This window comes from Danio aesculapii, chromosome 17, assembly GCF_903798145.1.
Source record: "Danio aesculapii chromosome 17, fDanAes4.1, whole genome shotgun sequence".
In the NCBI taxonomy this organism is placed as follows: Eukaryota; Metazoa; Chordata; class Actinopteri; order Cypriniformes; family Danionidae; genus Danio; species Danio aesculapii.
In genome coordinates, this window is record NC_079451.1 from 49,662,359 (window position 1) to 49,682,889 (window position 20,531).

A 20,531-nucleotide genomic window follows, 5' to 3' on the forward strand; every position below is an offset into this window, starting at 1 on the left:
ATGCAGTGTGTTTGTGGGCTGTTCAGAAAATTGATGTTGTTCTCTCTTCTGGCTGCCATTATCATTGTCCATCATTTTGACGGAGAGGGCTGTAAAAATTCCGTCATTACCTACTATTGCCCGTCATTTAATTTGCATATTGTCTAATCCAGAGGTGGCCAAACTACGGCCCGCAGGCCATATGCGGCCCGCTGAACACTTTCATCCGGCCCGCGAGGGAGTTTTTAAAATGCTGCTTCTGAGTAACAGTTATGTTGTAGAATTAGTAAATTAATGATGCAATACAAGTGAACGCCACGTGATGGCAGTATTGCACGCGGTACACTTAGCGCAACCAGTAGAATTAGAACACACTCTCGGATATTAAAATGCACTCTAGCGCTAAATGCTAAAAGAAGAATGGACAACAAAATACTTCACCAATATCAGACAGAAAGCGCTAGGTGTAATATGCCAAGAAAGTACTGCTGTTTTTAAAGACTACAACCTAAGAGGCCGATCACACCGAACGCGCATTTACGTTCCAACACCGCGAGGTGCAACGCACTGCCTTTCTGTTGACAAGAAATAAAGGAGCGCCGCGTGCTTTTTTTATGTCGTTAGCCAACGACTGAATCAGCTGGGTATTTTGCGAGTGTTACTGTTGAGTGTTACAGACATCCCAAGTCTCGCGGAAGTTCCAGGAGTCTCCCGTAAATGCATAGAGACTCTCGGTTACCTGCAAACGAGTGATAATCTCCCGGAAATCACGCGTCTCCCTCCTGGTCCTCATGTAAGTTGCGCACCCTTCTCAGCCCTCACCACCGGATCCCTCCTCACACGTCACGTGCACTCCCCCCCCCCTGCTCTTCTAATGTTTCCCATAGCAAAACTCCCGCACAACGCGACACTCTCACCCGGGAATGACTATGCTCAACCTGGGATGACTGCTATTAATATAACTTTATTTTCAGGCTCATTGTTCACATCAACACACTCATAATTACATGACTTGGAATAACAAAGACTGAGATTCTTCCTCCGCTTTATCTCATAGTTTTATAATGGTTCATATGAGCATATTAATACAATCTCAAATGAGATTATTGTGAATTTAACTATATAATAATTGCAGTTTAATTGTGTTCATTTTTGTCTTAGAATATATTTTCCACGCATACATCTACTTTAAACAGTTCTTTTATCAAAGATTTGTGGTTTTGTCAAGTTTTATGATGATTAATCTGTATATTCTAAAAGCAGTGCACATTAGATTATTGTCAACTTGACTGAATAATAAACTTTAATAATTATTTTTAATGTGTTAATATGAGATGTTTTCTATCAGACAATATCTTTTCTATTCTCCACTGCAAAAAAATTACATTATTATTATTATTATTATTATTATTATTATTATTATTGTTATTATTATTATTATTATTATTGTTATTATTATTATTATTATTATTATTATTGTTGTTGTTGTTGTTGTTGTTATTGTTATTATTACATTATTATTGTTGTTATTGTTATTATTATTATTATTATTATTATTATTATTATTATTGTTGTTATTGTTATTATTGTTGTTATTATTACATTATTATTATTATTGTTATTATTAATATTATTATATTTTAAGGGATTATTATTTTATTGTTTTATGATGATTGATAAGGAAATATTAATAGCAGTGCTAATTCATTTGACTTGTAAATTTGACTCAATAATAACTATTTTTAAAATCTGTTTTGTGTTAATGTGACATGTTTCTATCCAATATGACATGTTTCATGCCTGCTGCCACTATAAATAAGTTATTTTTTTGAAGGATTTGACATGTGGCCCTTCACTTAGTTTGGAAAACTTGATGTGGCCCTCGGGTTAAAAAGTTTGCCCACCACTGTTCTAATCGCTTTTTTTCATTCAGATTTTAATCGTGAACTTGCACAACGAGCATATAGGCTAAATTATTCATTTATTTATTTGAAAAGTGAACAAAAACTCCATCAAATTTATTGTTCAACAGTTTCATGTGTTTTTTTTGCACTGACGGTGGAGGGAATTAAAATACGACCATTTGTCTCTGAACACAAGCAGATATAAACAACAAAATATATTATAAAATATAATTCAGACTAATATAAGAACATAACTTAAAGTATAATTCAGACGATGTTCTGTAGGACTATTTGCCTTAACTCATATCTGCCTCCTGGTCCGCATCGACCTGAACTGGGTGCTTGCCTGTGCGTAATCAAACGCATCAAGGGAGACTGATGCAGAGGCAATTGTCAATAAATTCTGTGTCTTTGCCTCAGAAAGTCGACTTCTCGTGACAGTTTTAATTTTGTTCTGGAGGCTGAAGCCACGTTCTGCTGCCACACTGGAGACCGGAATTACTGATCAGTACCTGGATGGGAGACCGCATGGGAAAATTAGGTTGCTGTTGGAAGTGGTGTTAGTGAGGCCAGCAGGGGGCGCCTAACTTGTGGTCTCTGTGTGAGTCCTAATGCCCCAGTAAAAGTGAAGGGGATACCATACTGTCAGTGGGCGCCGTCTTTCGGATGAGACGTTAAACTGAAGTCCTGACTCTCTGTGGTCATTATAAATCCCATGGCACTTCTGGTAAAGAGTAGGGGTGTAACCCAGGTGTCCTGGCCAAAGTTCCTCAATCATCCCCATCCACCGAATAGGCTCTATCACTGTCTCTCCACTCCACCAATATCTGGTGTGTGGTGAAGCACTGGCGCCGTTGTCCTGTGGCTGCCTTCGCATCATCCAAGTGGATGCTGCACACTAATGGTGGTGTGGAGAGACCCCCCTCATGATTGTGAAGTGCTTTGGGTGTATGGCTTTATAAATACACATTACATTACATCAATAACCTAGCTTTCCCATGAGGTCTCCCATCCAGGTACTGACCGGGCGCAGCCCTGCTTAGCTTCAGTGGGCGACCATGTGCGAGTTGCAGAGAGCTAGCTGCCGGCAGGGTAAGTATCTAAGTATCTAATCGAATCTCTGCCTCCTGTGAGTGAAATGCAACAGTAGATGTTGAGTGTTCACCTGTATGGGAAAGCAGGGATCTGCACTGACGCAGGTGCGCAGACAGTCAAGCGCAGAGGTGAACGAGGTCTGGCTGGAGCTCTGCGGCGTGAAGGAGATATCATGATCGATATACTGACCCCAGTCCACCAGCATCTGAGAATAATCACTGTCCTCCTGTAGAGCTGAGTTGGAGCTGCGTATGATCCTCTTACTGACCTCTCGAACCTTACAATAGGAGAAATCAGACAAGATGTGTAAATCATATTCTCTCTCCAGCATCTGATCATCAATTTATCATCAGGGGGTTATTATGCAAAAATCACTTTTATAAGGGGTTTAAACACAGTTGTGTGGTAGGGATGTGTGGATGTAGCCAGTCTCTAATGGTTTCATGATTTCATGAGTAAAACTCACTGCCATGACAAATGAAAATCTGAGAAGTTCACCCTCTTTAAAGAGCCCCTATTTATATTTGTAAAATTTATAAAAGGTCATAATTTAGTTTTGGGGGTCTCCAACAATAGGCTGACATGCATGCAAGGTCAACACTTTCATTGCCTTATAATATGCATTAATTTTTATCCAATTATCCCAATGACTACCATGTGATTCGTTCAGCGATTCATTTGTTTCCGAACCCCTCCTAAGTACGAAGCTAATCTGAGGTGATTGGACCGATGACACAGTCTGTTGTGATTGGTCGAATGAGTTCAGCGTGAGACAAATGCCCACCACGGCTATGAAGTAGCAGCCAGAGAGTATGTGAGAGTAATTAACCATGACGCGTGTGAGAAACGACTGATGGTGGCCATAGAAATGCATTTCAATCGTTAAAGGAAGAAGCACGTGCCGCATTTTAAACGTGGTTTTGGACACAATATGTGTATAGTCCATAAAGATTTAACCTGAGAGATACAATAGAAGTCAGAATTATTCACCCCCCTTAGAATTTTTAAATATTTCCCAAATGATGATTAACAGAGCAAGGAAATTTTTACAGTATGTCTGATAATATTTTTTCTTCTGGAGAAAGTCTTATTTGTTTTATTTCGGCTAGAATGAAAGCAGTTTTAAATTTTTTAAAAGCCATTTTAAGGTCAACATTATTAGCCTTTTTAAGCATTTTTTTTCCGATAGTCTACAGAACAAACCATCATTATACAATAACTTGCCTAATTACCCCAAGCTGCTTAGTTAACCTCAGGGGGATTTTAGGATCTTCATTTTAGGGGGGCTCAGCTCCTTATAAGGTAAAAGAAATAATAATAATAAAGTCTAATATTACATTTATAAGTAGTAATTTATTAGTAATACACTTTAAAATGTTTGTTTAAAATGGGTTGTATACTAGTATTGCACTGTATTACATAGACAGGCACAGCCATTTGAGTTCTGAATAAGGCAAATAGGCTCAACCCAACTGTTTACTGTAGTAGAAAACACTTTCTATATTCAAGTGCATTTTTGTTTCCATGTATTAAATAAATAAACTGCCACTTTTCTAATTAAATGATATGCATATAAATGTATATACTTTAAACTTGCAGGCTAATTCACATATTTTACAATCTGAATGATAATAATAAATAAACAGTATTTTTTTCAATACTAGACAACACTTGATGTTTCTATCTCTGTCAGTGACTCAGTGACAGTTAAATCGAGTACATTCTCTAAGTGGTTCTGTCACTGTGTTTAATCCTTAACTGTATAGTTAATGCCACACGAACTGTAAAGTGTGTAATATTGTTTGTTCAATTTGAACTAAAAACAGGGAAATGTTCATTAAGAGTTAAATTTTTCCCTGGAGGAAACAGCTGTGCTGATGAGGTGTCACGAAGTACAGCGAAAAGCAGCCCATACAGTCTCATCTGCTATACATTTTCTGGAGGAGTGTAAATATTCCAGTTGTGATAGAGTTAAATGTGTTCAGATGAAGAAAAAAAACTAGGAAAAATCACTTGATCACGTTAAAATTACATAATATGTGTGTGTTTTTACACATTTATTCAAACATTTGCATTACTGGGAGCAGGAAAGAGCTGGCTGCACTGGTAAGCAGTATCTTTATAATATCGTTTAATTAAAATAAAGGATAAACAAATTAATCTGTCTCGACAGTCTTTACAACATTTTATCTACACACAATATGAAATCCCAATTAGAAAAACACTACAAACTATAAAATACTATTCATGAAAATACCTAAATAACAGACAAATCCAAACGCCCAACACAAGCGAGCTGCACTCCAGACCAGCTCAGCTCAATGATGTATAATGTCTCCGACACCGCCTGTAGTCCAGTTTAGCAACTTGATAGCAACCGTCGTTTTAAAGAAGCATAACCGATTTAAAAAGTCAAGAGTGTGATGTAACTGATGTGTTTTATGTCGTAGAACAAAACGTGAGAGTATCTTGAGTTTGTGTTAGCCACGAACCTTATTTAAGTGATTTTACTAAAATCCAATTCAAAAAACCCATTGACTTTGGGAAGAGGGAACCGGAACTGCTAAAATGCTAACTCGCTTCCAGGGTTTTGCATATAAATTGACGTCATAGTTCCTCCACTCTATAAGGGTGAAGAGGCTGTACGAGTGCTGTTATTGCAGAATATTGCACAGTATCGTCAGATTTGACAACCAAACAGAACTGATGTATATATATATAGATATATATATATATATAGATAGATATATATAGATATATATATATATATACTTTTTTTTTTATTAGCCTTTTATAAACTCTAGTGAAGTTCCCTCATCTGGGAAACCCTGACTTGTTACATAAAAATCACAACATGCTTCTTTGCATTTCATAATAATGTCATTAAATCTTCCATATGCAGAATATTTATAGGAAAACCTCTGTGAAAGTCTGCCAAATAAGCTTGAGAAAGTGTTGCATATTTAACAGCTGGATCTCACATCTACCTGTGACACATTGGCCTTTCCCCGCTCTGTCATCGCATTAAAAATGCAACGCTATGCACACGGTTTTAAGCATGCACAACCTCTTCCTCCCAAATGCAAAGAAACACTCGACTCAAACTACTTTTAATGAGGCAGAAACCGCAGCGCTTCAGTGCAACAAGAGCCACGCCGAACGCTCATATTGTCACATCTCGCATTGTGTAGAGCCTGGAGAAAAATAAAGCTTAGAAAAAACACTTCCAGCTAATTTCTGTGCAAACCGGTTTAATTGTGAGTGGTTTAATGACATTTTAACAGGTAAACACACACTGGCAGAGGAGTATAATGAGATTTCCTTCCACTAAACATCAACATAGCAGGGGTGTTTTCATGCATCTCCTTTATTTATTCATGTTTTTTAAGATTCTAAAGATGCGGAAGCGCAAAGGGCTTAGTTTTTAGTTGGTTGTGTGTTTTATTTTACTATAATTATTAGTTATGTAAGTTTTTGCTTTTATCTATGATGATCAACATGATAAAGGCTAGTATTCTCATTCAAATTCATGCTTTTTTATCTGATCAATAGTTAAATAGTTCATGTGTCTTTCCTCCCTGAAATCTTTGCTGATTTTTATGGAGTGACTTTTATTTTGGTAGATATATTTCATAATGATCAATTGCTGGATTAGGCATTGGGGTCGCACAGTGGGTAGCGTTGTCGCCTCACAGCAAAAAGGTTGCTGGTTCGACCCTCAGCTACATCAGTTGGCATTTCTTTGAATGTTCTCCCCGAGTTGGCGTGGGTTTCCTCCGGGTGCTCCAGTTTCCACAAGTACAAATACATGTTGCTTTATGGACAATTTAGCCTACCCAATTCACCTAGTGTATGTGTGTGAATGAGAGTATATGGGTGTTTCCCAGTGATGGGTTGCAGATGGAAGGGCATGCACAGCATAAAACATATTCTGTATAAGTTGACCCCTGATTAATAAAGGTACTAAGCCGAAAAGAAAGTTAATATCTTTTTTTTTTAAACCATGGATTTTAAATATGATCCAAACTCTTTTAGCGACAATTTATTTCCAGAACCTTTATTTGCTCTGTTCCTTAGTGGTGATGAACTTTGATCTTAAAAACATAAAGCAATTTTCTGAATAAAATTGAGCTGTTTTCCCTCCATTTTCTCACATGAACCATAAAAGCCTGATGTATCAAATATGAAACTTAAGAAAAAACACTTACGCCACGTATATATATATATATATATATATAGTTCAATTCAGAATTATTAGCCCTCTGTTTATTTTTTTCCCCAATTTCTTTTTAACGGAGAGCAGATTTTTTCAACACATTTCTAAACATAATAGTTTTAATAACTCATTTCTAATAACTGATTTATTTTATTTTTATATTTAAAATTTTATTTTATTATTGATTTTATCTTTGCCATGATGACGGTTAAATAATATTTGACTGGATATTTCTCAAAACACTATACAGCTTAAAAGTTGCTGGAAGTAAGATCAAAATCTCATAATCTCCCAATTCACCTAGTGTATGTGTGTGAATGAGAGTATATGGGTGTTTCCCAGTGATGGGTTGCAGATGGAAAGGCATCCACAGCATAAAACATATTCTGTATAAGTTGACCCCTGATTAATAAAGGTACTAAGCCGAAAAGAAAGTTAATATCTTTTTTTTTTAAACCATGGATATTAAATATGATCGAAACTCTTTTAGCGACGATTTATTTCCAGAACCTTTATTTGCTCTGTTCCTTAGTGGTGATGAGCTTTGACCTTAAAAACATAAAGCAATTTTCTGAATAAAATTGAGCTGTTTTCCCCCTCCATTTTCTCACATGAGCCATAAAAGCCTGATGTATCACATATGAAACTTAAGAAAAAACACTTACGCCACATATATATATATACAGTTGAATTCAGAATTATTAGCCCTCCTGAATTATTAGACCCCTGTTCATTTTTTTTCCCAATTTCTTTTTAACGGAAAGAAGATTTTTTTCAACACATTTCTAAACATAATAGTTTTAATAACTCATCTCTAATAACTGATTTATTTTATCTTTGAAATGATGACAGTAAATAACATTTGACTGGATATTTCTCAAAACACTATACAGCTTAAAAGTCAAAATCTCATAATGCAATTCAAAAGCAGAAATAAATGTGGAAAAATAAGAAATAAAAATATGAATCACAAAATATGGTTTTTAATAATCCTAGAATGTTTAGATATTTACATCGGAAAGCAAGACAAAGTATTTTCCGCACTGAGTAACTCGTCCTCATAGTGAACGCTTTGGTTTTTCACATTGAGTCTTTCATGCATTCAGTGGATATACTCTGCTAAATCTCACCGGAGGAAGTTGGAAGCCGTTGTATTGGCGTCCAGCGTTCCAGCCTTTGGGTTGGTTTTCTCCATCCTCGTACTCTGCGGGGAGCCATCTGGCCAAGCCGGTGTTGGCGGACCCCCAAAATGGGTTCTTCCTAAAACACACCGTACAAACGGACGTGATGGAAATGTCTGATGAGATCACACATACACTCAAAAAATGATTTTGCTGCTTGTTCAAACTACTTATATACAATGAGCTGAAACAACACAATTCTTAAGATTTTTTTGGGACAACTTAATTGTTTTATTTTCAATCCACTTGAGCTTGTTAGGTCAATGAAGTAGGTCAATGATGCTGATAAAGTAAAGCTAAGCTAAATCGCTGTAATTCATTACACACATGTTCTGTTTTAAAACTTTTTAAACTTGTGAAACTCACTCTTGATCATGTTTGATGATGATTGATGATCCTAGCAAACTGAACACACCTTTTATTCCCGGCTGCTTTGTGCACGTCTGGTCTTGTTGATATGAATATACACGTGATTACCAGGACATGTTAATACGTGCAGCTGTCAATTATTATCGGTGGGCGGGGGGACCGCACTCCTACGTAAAGTTGCAGTTGATCTGAAAACCGCTCCAATTGTCTGTCCAAACATAATTGTCTGACAGACATATGACTGTCCAAACAGCTTGAAAAGTAGATTTTTCACCATAGGTGCCCTTGTCTATCTCCTAAACCTTTCAAGCTACATACTTCAAACTTTCGTCAAACCTTCAAATTGGTCTGACTCGAGTTCTATATCTTTTCTAACTGATCCGACTTTGAGTTTTCCAAAAAAACGACCCAGAAAATTCTCAAAAGCCCCATAGACTTAACATTGGGTCAAACTTTGTGAGCTCATAACTCTGCATCAGACTGTCCTACAAACTTAAGAATGGCCTCATTTAACTCAGACTAGCCAACAGCCAACCACTGATGACCTTTAAACTCACTAGCCTCTCCTAGCAACCACTTATGGCACCCTAGCAACTGTCCATAGACTTCCGTTGTAAAAGACTGACATATATCACTGAGTCAACCTTTGTGAGCTCATAACACAATAACCAATTTCAGCACCCTAGCAACTGTTCCATAGACTATGACAAGCTGTTCTAGCACATGCTAGTAGTTTTAACATGCTACTGACATGCTAATCTTGCTAGAAACATGCTAATGACTTGCTAACAACATGCTAGAATCATGCTAATTCATGCTAGAATCATGTTAATATCATGCCAATTCATGCTAAAATCATGCTAATATACTAATTTATGCTAGAATCATGCTAGTAATATGTTAATTCATGCTAGAATCATGCTAATACCATGCTAATTCATGCTAGAATCATGCTAATAACATACTAAGTTATGCTAGAATCATGCTAGTTATATGCTAATTCATGTTAGAATCATGCTAATTCATGCTAGAATCATGTTAATATCATGCCAATTCATGCTAAAATCATGCTAATATACTAATTTATGCTAGAATCATCCTAGTAATATGCTAATTCATGCTAGAATCATGCTAATACCATGCTAATTCATGCTAGAATCATGCAAATAACATACTAAGTTATGCTAGAATCATGCTAGTGATATGCTAATTCATGATAGAATCATGCTAATTCATGCTAGAATTATGTTAACATCATGCTAATTCATGCTAGAATCATGCTAAATTATGATAATCATGCTAGTAACATGCTAATTTATGCTAGAATCATGCTAACAACATGTTAATTCATGCTTGAATCATGCTAATTTGTGCTAGTGACATGCTAATTCATGCTAATATCATGCCAGAATCATGCTAGTTATATGTTGATTCATGCTAGAATCATGCTAATAACATGCTAATTCATGCTAGAATCAAGCTAACATCATGCTAATTCATGCTAGAATCATACTAGCAACATGCTAATTTCAAGCCACTATGAAGTTTTTCCTCAAACGTAATCATCTAGTTTAATGTTTACAATGCAAATCCAATTAGATCTACTTATTTGGTAAATGAAGCAAGTCTCTCATAAAATATCCACTAAAAGACAGAAAAGATTACTCTACAGACTGTATTGTAAATAAATCACATAAACATTTTCATGTTTGTCAATTTTATTACTGAAATTAATTTAAAAACTGAATAAATATAAATTTACACACACATTTACCCAAGTAAATAAATAGACTCAGCGATAGGCTAAAAATCTGCAGGTTTCTGTGTGTGCAGATTTTGTGTGGGCCTACTCATCGGATTAACCAACAAGTGATGCTCATTACATCTAAAACTAAAAGTAGAAAATAGAAATGAACTCGGATTACATCAAATTCAATAAATTATAAATAAAATAAAAAATACACTATTAATAAACATTGTTTACAGTGTACTTAGGAGGAAAAACTATAAGAGAACACTATTACACTGTTGATTAATTAGGACATATTTAACAAAACCGAGGTCAAAGCTTTACATCGTGGCCTAACAATACACAACGTGCGATAAAAGCTAACTTTTTTGACGTAAAAATTCGGGGTTTTTTTTATTAGTAGCTATATTTACAACGGCGACAAGCTAAATTTATGTTTTAGAAATGCTTTCGATTTCTGCAACAGAACAACAGCATAAACTACTATGACAAAGATCACCTCAGGTACTGATAATGGGCTTTATTCGGTGTTAAATGCTCCCAATGTGAATTAAAATACCACTCTATGTGATATTTTTAGCTCAGATCTGGAAAATAAATTAACTAGCAGACTATATGAAAATGAAAGACTGAACTGTGATTCAGCACAAACCAACAACACCAGTCACTCAGTAGCCTATTAATAATGTTAAAGAGGTTTATTATTATTATGGATATAATGGTGCCTCAGTGGTTTGCCTCACAGCAAGAAGGTCACTGGTTCGAGCCTTGGCTGGGCCAGTTGGCATTTCAGTGTGAAGTTTTGCATGTTCTCCCCATGTTGGCGTGGGTTTCCTCCGGGTGCTCCAGTTCAAACACATGCGCTATAGGTGAACTGAAGAAACTAAATTGGTGTGTGTGAATGTGAGCGTGTATGGGTGTTTCCCTGTACTGAGAAGCAGCTAGACGGGCATCCACTGCGTAAAACATATGCTGGAATAGTTGGTGGTTCATTCCACTACGGCGATCTCTGATAATCAGCGACTAAGCCAAAGGAAAACGAATGAATGAATGAATGTCTGTACATGTGGCAGAATTGACAATAAAGCCGACTTTGACTCATCTCAATTCAGTTCAATAGAGTTGCAGAGATCATCAATTATAAAACAAGCTGTTTCTGATGGTCTGGAGGGGAAAAACAGTCCAGCATCAAGTCTGTGTGTTTATCTAGTCTCTGTATTTTGGGACTGATGAGTGTTGGACGAGCTCCAGTAACAATTATATACAATTCAGATAAATGTTTAAAAGTTTCATATGCATGTCAAACCTTATCCAACGACTCGTTCACATGTAATAAAAGATAGATTTAATCAGAACTAATGATGTTTTTGCATTAAAAATACATAATTTCATGCATCAGAATTGGATGGACATGCTACATTTCCTCCCGCAAATGTAAAATTAATGTTATAAATCTCACCAGCCGAGCCGGTGCAGAGGAATATTATTAATTTCACCCAAACTGAGTCAATCGTATGCATCCTGAAGAAAACGTGCATGATTTAAATGTGTTCAAATTAATGAGGATATAGCTATAAACAGCAAGAACAGTTTCATTTAATCATTCATTTTCATTTGACTTAGTCCCTTAATTCATCAGGGGTCGCCACAGTGGAAGGAACCAACAGCTTATCCAGCATTGGTTTTACACAGTGGATGCCCTTCCAGTACTGGGAAAGACCCTCTCATACACACACACTCATACACTACAGCCAACTTAGTGTATTCAATTCCCCTATAGCGCATGTGTTTAGACTGTGGGGGAAACCAGAGCACCCGGAGGAAACCCACACCAACACGGGGTGGAGTGCAAACTCCACACAGAAATGCCAGCTGGTCCAGCTGGGACTCGAACCAGTGACCTTCTTGTTGTGAGGCGACAGTGCTAACTACTGAGCCACTGTGACAGCTCAAGAACAGTTTAAAAATATTTAATATTAAATAAAAATGTAATTGAATTAAATAAAAATAAATATTTAATAAAATATTAATATTTTAATATTCTTAAATAAAGCAAAATTACATAAATAGATAAGATTTTTTTTTAATTGTCATTTGAAAAATCTATTGTCTACAGAACAGACTATCATTATACACTCCCTGGCCACTTTATTAGGTACACCTTACCATACCTGTCAACATTGGGATGTGAAAATAAGGGATATGCAAACCATAATAAGGGATTCCCCCGACCATTACTAAATATGTGAATTTGTACAGTAAATAAACAGTTTAATGGTCAGTAGTATGTTTTATTATTATTATTTACAAAAAAAGTATACATTAGCAGCAAATACATTAGCAAACAGTTCAGCTTATTAAAATTAATAGCTATTATAATGAAATAGAATCAAAATATCAAATCTCATTAGCCGTTTCTTCACTGTATAACTTACACATTCTGATTAAAGAGCAGCGAATGAATCTCTTATTTATTTAGTTTTTTTTGTCTGATTACATTAAATAACAGGTGTCACTTTAAAAAAGCACACATCTAACGTTATAATGAAATAATTCGATTGTATGCTAACGTTTTATGCTCGTTTACGACGAAATTAGTTGTGTTTGAAAAAACCCACCAAGATCGACATCTTTAGATAATATTATTATTATTAATTATGTGTATATGTCTGTTCAAACATGCATCTAAAACCCAGACTTTCGCTCCGCTTCAAATCGCGTGTACAGAATCCGTTTGGGAAACAGCGTCTATTTATCACTATGGAGCGCGTCAGCTGACAGTCACGCACCGCTACATGACTGTTTTGAGGATTGCATATGAAGGGGAGATGGCACCTGTAATGACAAAGGAAGGGATTTCTGCCATTTTTATAACTATTTCAAAGTGTTTTCATGCCTAAACAAAGCGAAAGCACAGAACAGACTCACATTTAAGAGCAAGGGCGGCCCCTGGTGGTTCGGCGGTATGGGTTGCGTTTAGGGAGACTCGGCTCTTTGATGTTTATTTGCCACACTTCAGAGGAAGACTGAAAATACGGGAGAAATACAGGAAAATACCGTTACGGGATGATAGCGGGATAGAACTGTAAAATATGGCAGAATCCCAGGAAAAACGGGAGGGTTGACAGGTATGCCTTACTAGTACCGGGTTGGACCCACTTTTGCCTTCAGAACAGCCTTTATCAACAAGGTACTGGAAAGATTCCTGAGATTTTGGTCCATATTGACATGATAGCATCACACAGTTGCTTCAGATTTTTGGCTGCACATCCATCACATTTCCATCACTTCCCAAAGGTGCTCTATTGGATTGAGAACTGGTGACTGTGGAGGCCATTTGAGTACAGTGAACTCATTGTCATGTTCAAGAAACCAGTCTGAGATGATTCACGCTTTATGACATGGTGCGTTATTCTGCTGGAAGTAGCCATCAGAAGATGCACATGGTCAGCAACAATACTCAGGTAGGCTGTGACGTTGACACGATGCTCAATTGGTACTAATGGGCTCAAAATGTGCCAAGAAAATATCCCCCACACCATTACACCACCACCGCCAGCCTGAACTGTTGATACAAGGTAGGATGGATCCATGCTTTCATGTTGTTGAGACCAAATTCTGACCCTACCATCTGAATGTGACAGCAGAAATGGAGACTCATCAGACCAGGCAACGTTTCTCCAATCTTCTCTTGTCCAGTTTTGGTGCGCCTGTGTGAATTGTAGCCTCAGTTTCCTGTTCTTAGCTGACAGGAGCGGCACCCGGTGTGGTCTTCTGCTGCTGTAGCCCATTCGCCTCAAGGTTGGAGGTGTTGTGTGTTCAGAGATGCTCTTCTGCAGACCTCGGTTGTAACGAGTGCTTATTTGAGTTACTGTTGCCTTTCTATCAGCTGGAACCAGTCTGGCCATTCTCCTCTGACCCCTGGCATCAACAAGGCAATTGTTCCCACAGAACTGCTGCTCACTGGATATTTCTCTTTTTTTAGACCGTTCTCTGTAAACCCAAGAGATGGTTGTGCATGAAAATCCAAGTAGATCAGCAGTTTCTGAAATACTCAGACCAGCCCATGTAGCATCAACAACCATGCCACGTTCAAAGTCACTTAAATCATCTTTCCTCCCCATTCCTATGCTCGCATTGAACTGCAGAAGATCATCTTGACCATGTCTACATGCCTAAATGCATTCAGTTGCTGCCATGTGATTGGCTGAGAAAGTTGTGTTAATGAGCAATTGGACAGGTGTACCTAATAAAGTGGCCAGTGAGTGTATAATGACATGCCTAATGACCCTAATTAACCTAGTTAAGCCTTTAAATGTCATTTTAAGCTAAATACTAGTATCTTGAAAAATATCTAGTCAAATATTATGTACTGTCATCATGGCAAAGATAAAAGAAATCAGTTATTAGAAATTAGGTAATAAAACTATTATGTTTAGAAACGTGTCAAAAAAATCTCCTTTCAGTTAAACAGAAATTGGGTAAAAAATATACAGCGGGGCTAATAATTCAGGAGGACTAATAATTCTGACTTCAACTGTATATCTGTACTTAAAATCTGAGAAAAAAATGGAAGAAAATCCTTTGTTTTATATTTTACAGCGCCGAATCCCACACTGCATATCAACAGAAGAAAGCAAAGGTTCAGTGACGTCTTTCCTGACCGAGGTGGGTATGCATGAATATTTCAGGTTTAGATATTATTCGTCTACTCTTTAGCCATATTCGCTGACCCTGATGTTATCAGTGGCCGGTTTCTCTCCACAAAAGGCCACGCTTTGCCCAGTGTCTGATATCTGAAACTGCATTATGGATAAATTATTAAGATGGGACTCAGAAACCTGTTATTGCAGACTCCAGTAATACTGCGGTATTTCTCGTCTGTGGCGCAGGTGGTCGACTGGAAAGTCCGAGGGCATCCAGACAGGTTTGCTATCCGCTCCACTGCCTTCACAGAAAGCACTTCTGGAAAAAGAGTTAATGTGTTTACGAATGCAACTCAAACACTGAAGGGTAAACAGTCCGCTGAGCTTTGCGGAGATGCAGAGACTCTCATCAGCTCTTGTGCATAGATTAAATCTGACATTTAAAGCGCTTCAGAGATGACGCTTCTGCATTATTCCACGGTCATAGAGATGGGGCTGATTCTCCGGGCATGCTGTGCAAAATAACACACTAATAAGAAGTGTTTGGACACTTCAATCTCACTTAAAAATGTCATTGCATTTGATTAAGTGTCATCTGTGCTCGAACGCTCCTACTGGAGGAGCTTTTACTAAATACACTGTTATCTGATGCAATAACATTCCAACTGGAACTACATTGACAATCAAAAAGTTTGAAACTTTTTAAAATAAATAAATAAATAAATAAATAAATAAATAAATAAATAAATAAATAAATATTTAATCTAACAATCAATCAATCAATAAATAAATGAGCCTGACTTAATCAAATAAATAAATAGGCATAAATAAATAGGCCTGATTTAACAAAGAAATAAATAGGCAATATATATATATATATATATATATATATATATATATATATATATATATATATATATATATATATATATATATATATATATATATATATATATATATATATATATATATAAACCTGTATATATAAACCTGATTTAATCAAATAAAGAAAGGAATGGGCATGAATAAATAAGTAAAAAAATTAAATAAATTGGTCTGATTTAATAAACAAATAATTAGGCCTGATTTAATCAAATACATAAAAAGGCCTGACTTAATAATAAATAAGCCTAATTTAATCAAATAAATTAATTACTGTGCATAAATAAATACACAAACTGAACTACACTGTTCCTATTTACTGTGACCTTTTATGTGAAGCTGCTTTGACACAATCTACATTGTATAAGCGCTATACAAATAAAGGTGAATTGAATTGAACAAATAAATATGATTTAATCAAATAAATGAATAGGCATGAATAAGTAAATAGATACAAATAAATAAATAAATAAATAAATAAATAAATAAATAAATAAATAAATAAGCAGCCCTGATTTAATAATAAATAAATAAACCTGCTGAAAAACATCCCCACAGCATGATGCTGCCACCACCATGCTTCAGTGTAGGGATGGTATTAGCCTGGTGATGAGAGCTGCCTGGTTTTCTCCAAATGTAACGTCTGGCATTCACATTAAAGAGTTCAATTTGAGTCTCATCAGAGCAGAGAGTTTAGTTTCTTATGGTCTGAGAGTCCTTCAGATGCCTTTTGGCAAATTCCAGGCGGGGAGTGGCGTCCGTCTGGCCACTCTAACATACAGGCCTGATTGGTGGATTGCTGCACAGATGGTTGTCCTTCTGTAAGGTTCTCCTCTCTCAACAGACGAACGCTGGAGATCAGACAGAGTGGCCAACGGGTTATTGATCACCTCCCTGACTAAGGCTCTTCTCCCCGATTACTCAGCTTAGATGGCCAGCTCTAGGAAGAGTCCTGGTGGTTCCAAACATCTTCCACTTACGGATGATGGAGGCCACTGTGCTTATTGAAACTTTCAGAGCAGCAGAAATGTTTCTGTAACCTTCCCCAGCCTTGTGCCTTGAGGTCTACAGATAATTCCTTTGTCTTCATGCTTGGTTTGTGCTTTGACATGCACTGTCAACCCTGGGACCTTACATAGACAGGTTAAGACTTTTCACATCATGTCCAATCAACTGAATTGACCACAGGTGAACTCCAATGAAGCTGCTGAAACATCTCAAGAATGATCAGAGGAAACAGAATGTACCTGAGCTCCATTTAGAGCTTCACGCCAAAGGCTGTAAATACTGATGTGCATGTGATTTTTCAGGTTCTTTATTTTTTATAAATTTGCAACAATTTCAACAACTCTTTTTTCACATTGTCATTATGGGGGATTGTGTGCAGAATGTTGAGGAAATAAATCAATTTAATCCATTTTGGAATAAGACTGTAACATAAAAAAATGTGGAAAAAGTGAAGCGCTATGAATACTATACGGATGCACTGTATGTCCAAACCAATCGAGCTAAGGGTGAAAACGCACCAGGTTCCAAAACAAAGCACCCTTAAATAGATGTGACATGTCAAAACTGGGTAGGTACATGTCATGATCAGCTGACTGTCAGTTGATGCAAGCTTGGCTTTTACAACATTCTTCAGAATTTCTTCTTTTGTGATCAACAGAAGAAAGAAAGTCAACAGGTTTGGAACAAGTGGAGGATTAGTAAATGATGACAGAAGTTTCATATTTTGGTGAAATATGTGCACACGGGAAGAAGTGTGTATGCAGGAGTCTGACCGGATATCTGCACTGATCTCCTATGTCTCCTGCTCGTCTTCTCTTTTAGGAGTGTAAGAGTTGTCTGAAAAATTTCCGCTGATCTGGAGACCTGTTGTGTTTCTCCTGAAGGCCGTCTGGAGAGCCTGTAGATCTGCGAAGGAGACGGATGAAGATCCAACCTGAGAAACAGAGAAGTGCTGTTTATTTATCAACATTTAAGCTAACACTTTACTTGAAGAGGTGTTTAAAAGACTCATGAAACCTTTAAAACTATGACATGATGTGAATGAGATTTTATGCATGCTTATAACAACGGTCATTAAAGTACATATGATTTTGTTAGCTCACATGGCTAGTTTTGTGGTGAACAATTCATCTGTGCGTGTCATTAAGAAATTTTGTCCTCGTAATCTAAAAATTTTCAGTTAAATTCTCAGATTAGGTCTCTCTGAGGAATTGGGTGTGGCTAACACACTTAACCACGCCCTCCGGCTGTCAGTTTTAACAACAAACAGAAATGGTCAGCAGGAGGCGTCTGTTAGGTTGTAATAACTCTCCCCAAACCCTTTCTCCCATCATTCTGAATGAAATGCCTGTATCACATCCAATCAGCTTGCAGTAAAAAACAAGCCACGCCCACATTTTTCTAATTTAATATTCTGTTTCTCTAGAAACTTTCACTTTTTGTCTAGAAAAAAAACGGTTGCAGCTTCCAGCTCATGTAGACTGAAAGTGTCTTTGCTCAGTTATGTCCTTTTAAATCCAAAGATGGCATTGTTTGTTATGACAACTTGACAATGTCATCGTTGCATTTAAAATGACATAACTGATCAAATGACACTTAATAACAGTTTTTATAAGCATGCATCAAATATCTTTCATGTGTCATGTCCATAGACTGTAAAATATATGGACGTAGCATCTGTGACGTCACCCATAGGTTTCTGAACACTGCAAAAGAAGCTACAAGTAGGCGCGGCCAACCGTCGCCATTTTGTTCGTGCGTCATCGCACCCACAGCGGGATACCAAACAAGGGCAAAGAGGCGGAGAGTGAGCGGAGCTACAGACACCTGCTGGCACTTTGCTTAGACCTGGCAGACAGACTTTACTTTGGGAGAAACGCTTGATACTCTATTACCTGCGACTCGTTTGTGTTCTGACCACATGTGCTTGGCTGTACACTATATCAATAAAGTGTTTAGACTTTTAAAAACACTGTAGTAATACACAGAGCCACAAAACATTGTTCATATGACGTTTTTCTACAAGAGGAAAACGCGAATTACTTCCAAACACTTCAGATGAGTGTGTGTTAGTAAATGCAAGACTATTGATAAAATGAAGCATAACACTGTATGAAAACGCTTCAGATGACTGTTCTAGCCTACAGCTAATCAATATGTCACATTCTGGAGTGCTTTACGGGTCTAAAATAAAATATTAATGATAAATGATCTTAAATAAAACAAATACATTTATAGAGATGGTATATAAGTATATAACTTTACTCACATGGGAAACGGAGGCCACATGAATGGTTTGTGAGCACAATTAAATGCACACAGCATCCCATATCATCTGATAATTGTAAGAAAGAAGTCCAAAAGGCAGCTGACTGTGTAAAGCCACATAAAACAACACAAAAATACGATGAATATGCCGAGATCAGTGGCTAATCTGCCGGATTCAGCTGAGGTGAAGTGACGGCGACCAGCGAGACCTAGCTGCCGCTCAAGTGGCCACGCCCTTAATTATGCAAACTTAATATAACCTAATATAAAGGAAATGGATGAGTTATAAATAAATTCACCCCCCTCACAGTTGTCATGGAGGGTAATAATAGCTATATGAACCAACATAGTTCTTTGTACCAGGCTGTAAACACCCTTTTTTCTGCTGTAAAGTTGGCCATTCTAACAGTGCGCTCAATTGAAATTTGCTCTATTATGGAGCCAGGACTAGCGGAATTTTGATGAATTGCAGTTTCAGTTACTTTCCTATTGGCTTCCCGAGGGAGAGCGGGAGGTTGCCGCTTGGTCATGTCATGATTATAAAGCTTTCTTGTGAACACTCCAAGTAAAGTGTTACAAATGATAGATTTATTTGATAAGGTCATTATTAATTACCTTTGTGCAGTTTCATTAAACGCGTCACTGACCATCTGAAGACTCTCTTGGAACGAAGATATAATCAGACTCTCGGGAACAGCTAGAGAGAAATAAAAACACTTATTATTAATATTGAGATTTACCTTGCGTTGTTCTTGGCTGCATTTCAGTCCAGTTTTGTCATGCCCTTCACTCGATAACTTCCCCGTCTCATTCCCTCTGATGTACGTCATTGATTATGATACACAAGTGTCCACTACATGTGGAGCATCTGAATGGGTTTAAATGGAATGCCCTAAACCCTTAAGCTCTTGGAAACAACATTGTTTTGACGTCACAATCACATTACATTCTAGTACATAAACTAAATTTTCACACTCCATTGCCGCAAGCCCCCAGTTACCAACCAAAAAGCGGCCTGCTCCACAACCACCTCTGAGCCCACCGGGAAGAGCCCTCCGACTTTTGCCCCACCGCCAGGGCCCAAACAACGCACCATCTTCAGCTGGTGAACACAACAGCTCTCCATGATGTGTCTTGGGTGCCTGCTTAGATAAGTGTCTTTATCAGATGTTTACAGAACAAGCAGGAACCCAGTGTGCCTATAGCTTTCTCTGTAGCCCTGTAGCTCTACCA

The 20,531-nt window shown here is 37.2% G+C and overlaps 1 protein-coding gene across 1 annotated transcript in view; it reads right to left on the reverse strand.

Annotated features, from left to right (window-relative positions):
• The window catches only part of tpo (thyroid peroxidase), a 53,840-nt gene extending 33,892 nt beyond the window's left edge, over nucleotides 1–19,948 (reverse strand). Inside the window, exons 1-5 of the mRNA XM_056477080.1 lie at nucleotides 19,914–19,948; nucleotides 17,804–17,964; nucleotides 15,336–15,459; nucleotides 8,325–8,454; nucleotides 3,049–3,255 (exon numbers count right to left, since the gene is read on the reverse strand). Coding sequence (XP_056333055.1) covers nucleotides 3,049–3,255; nucleotides 8,325–8,454; nucleotides 15,336–15,459; nucleotides 17,804–17,964; nucleotides 19,914–19,948 — 657 coding nt within the window. The remainder of the gene's footprint in view (nucleotides 1–3,048; nucleotides 3,256–8,324; nucleotides 8,455–15,335; nucleotides 15,460–17,803; nucleotides 17,965–19,913) is intronic.
• Nucleotides 19,949–20,531: the final 583 nt, after the last annotated feature.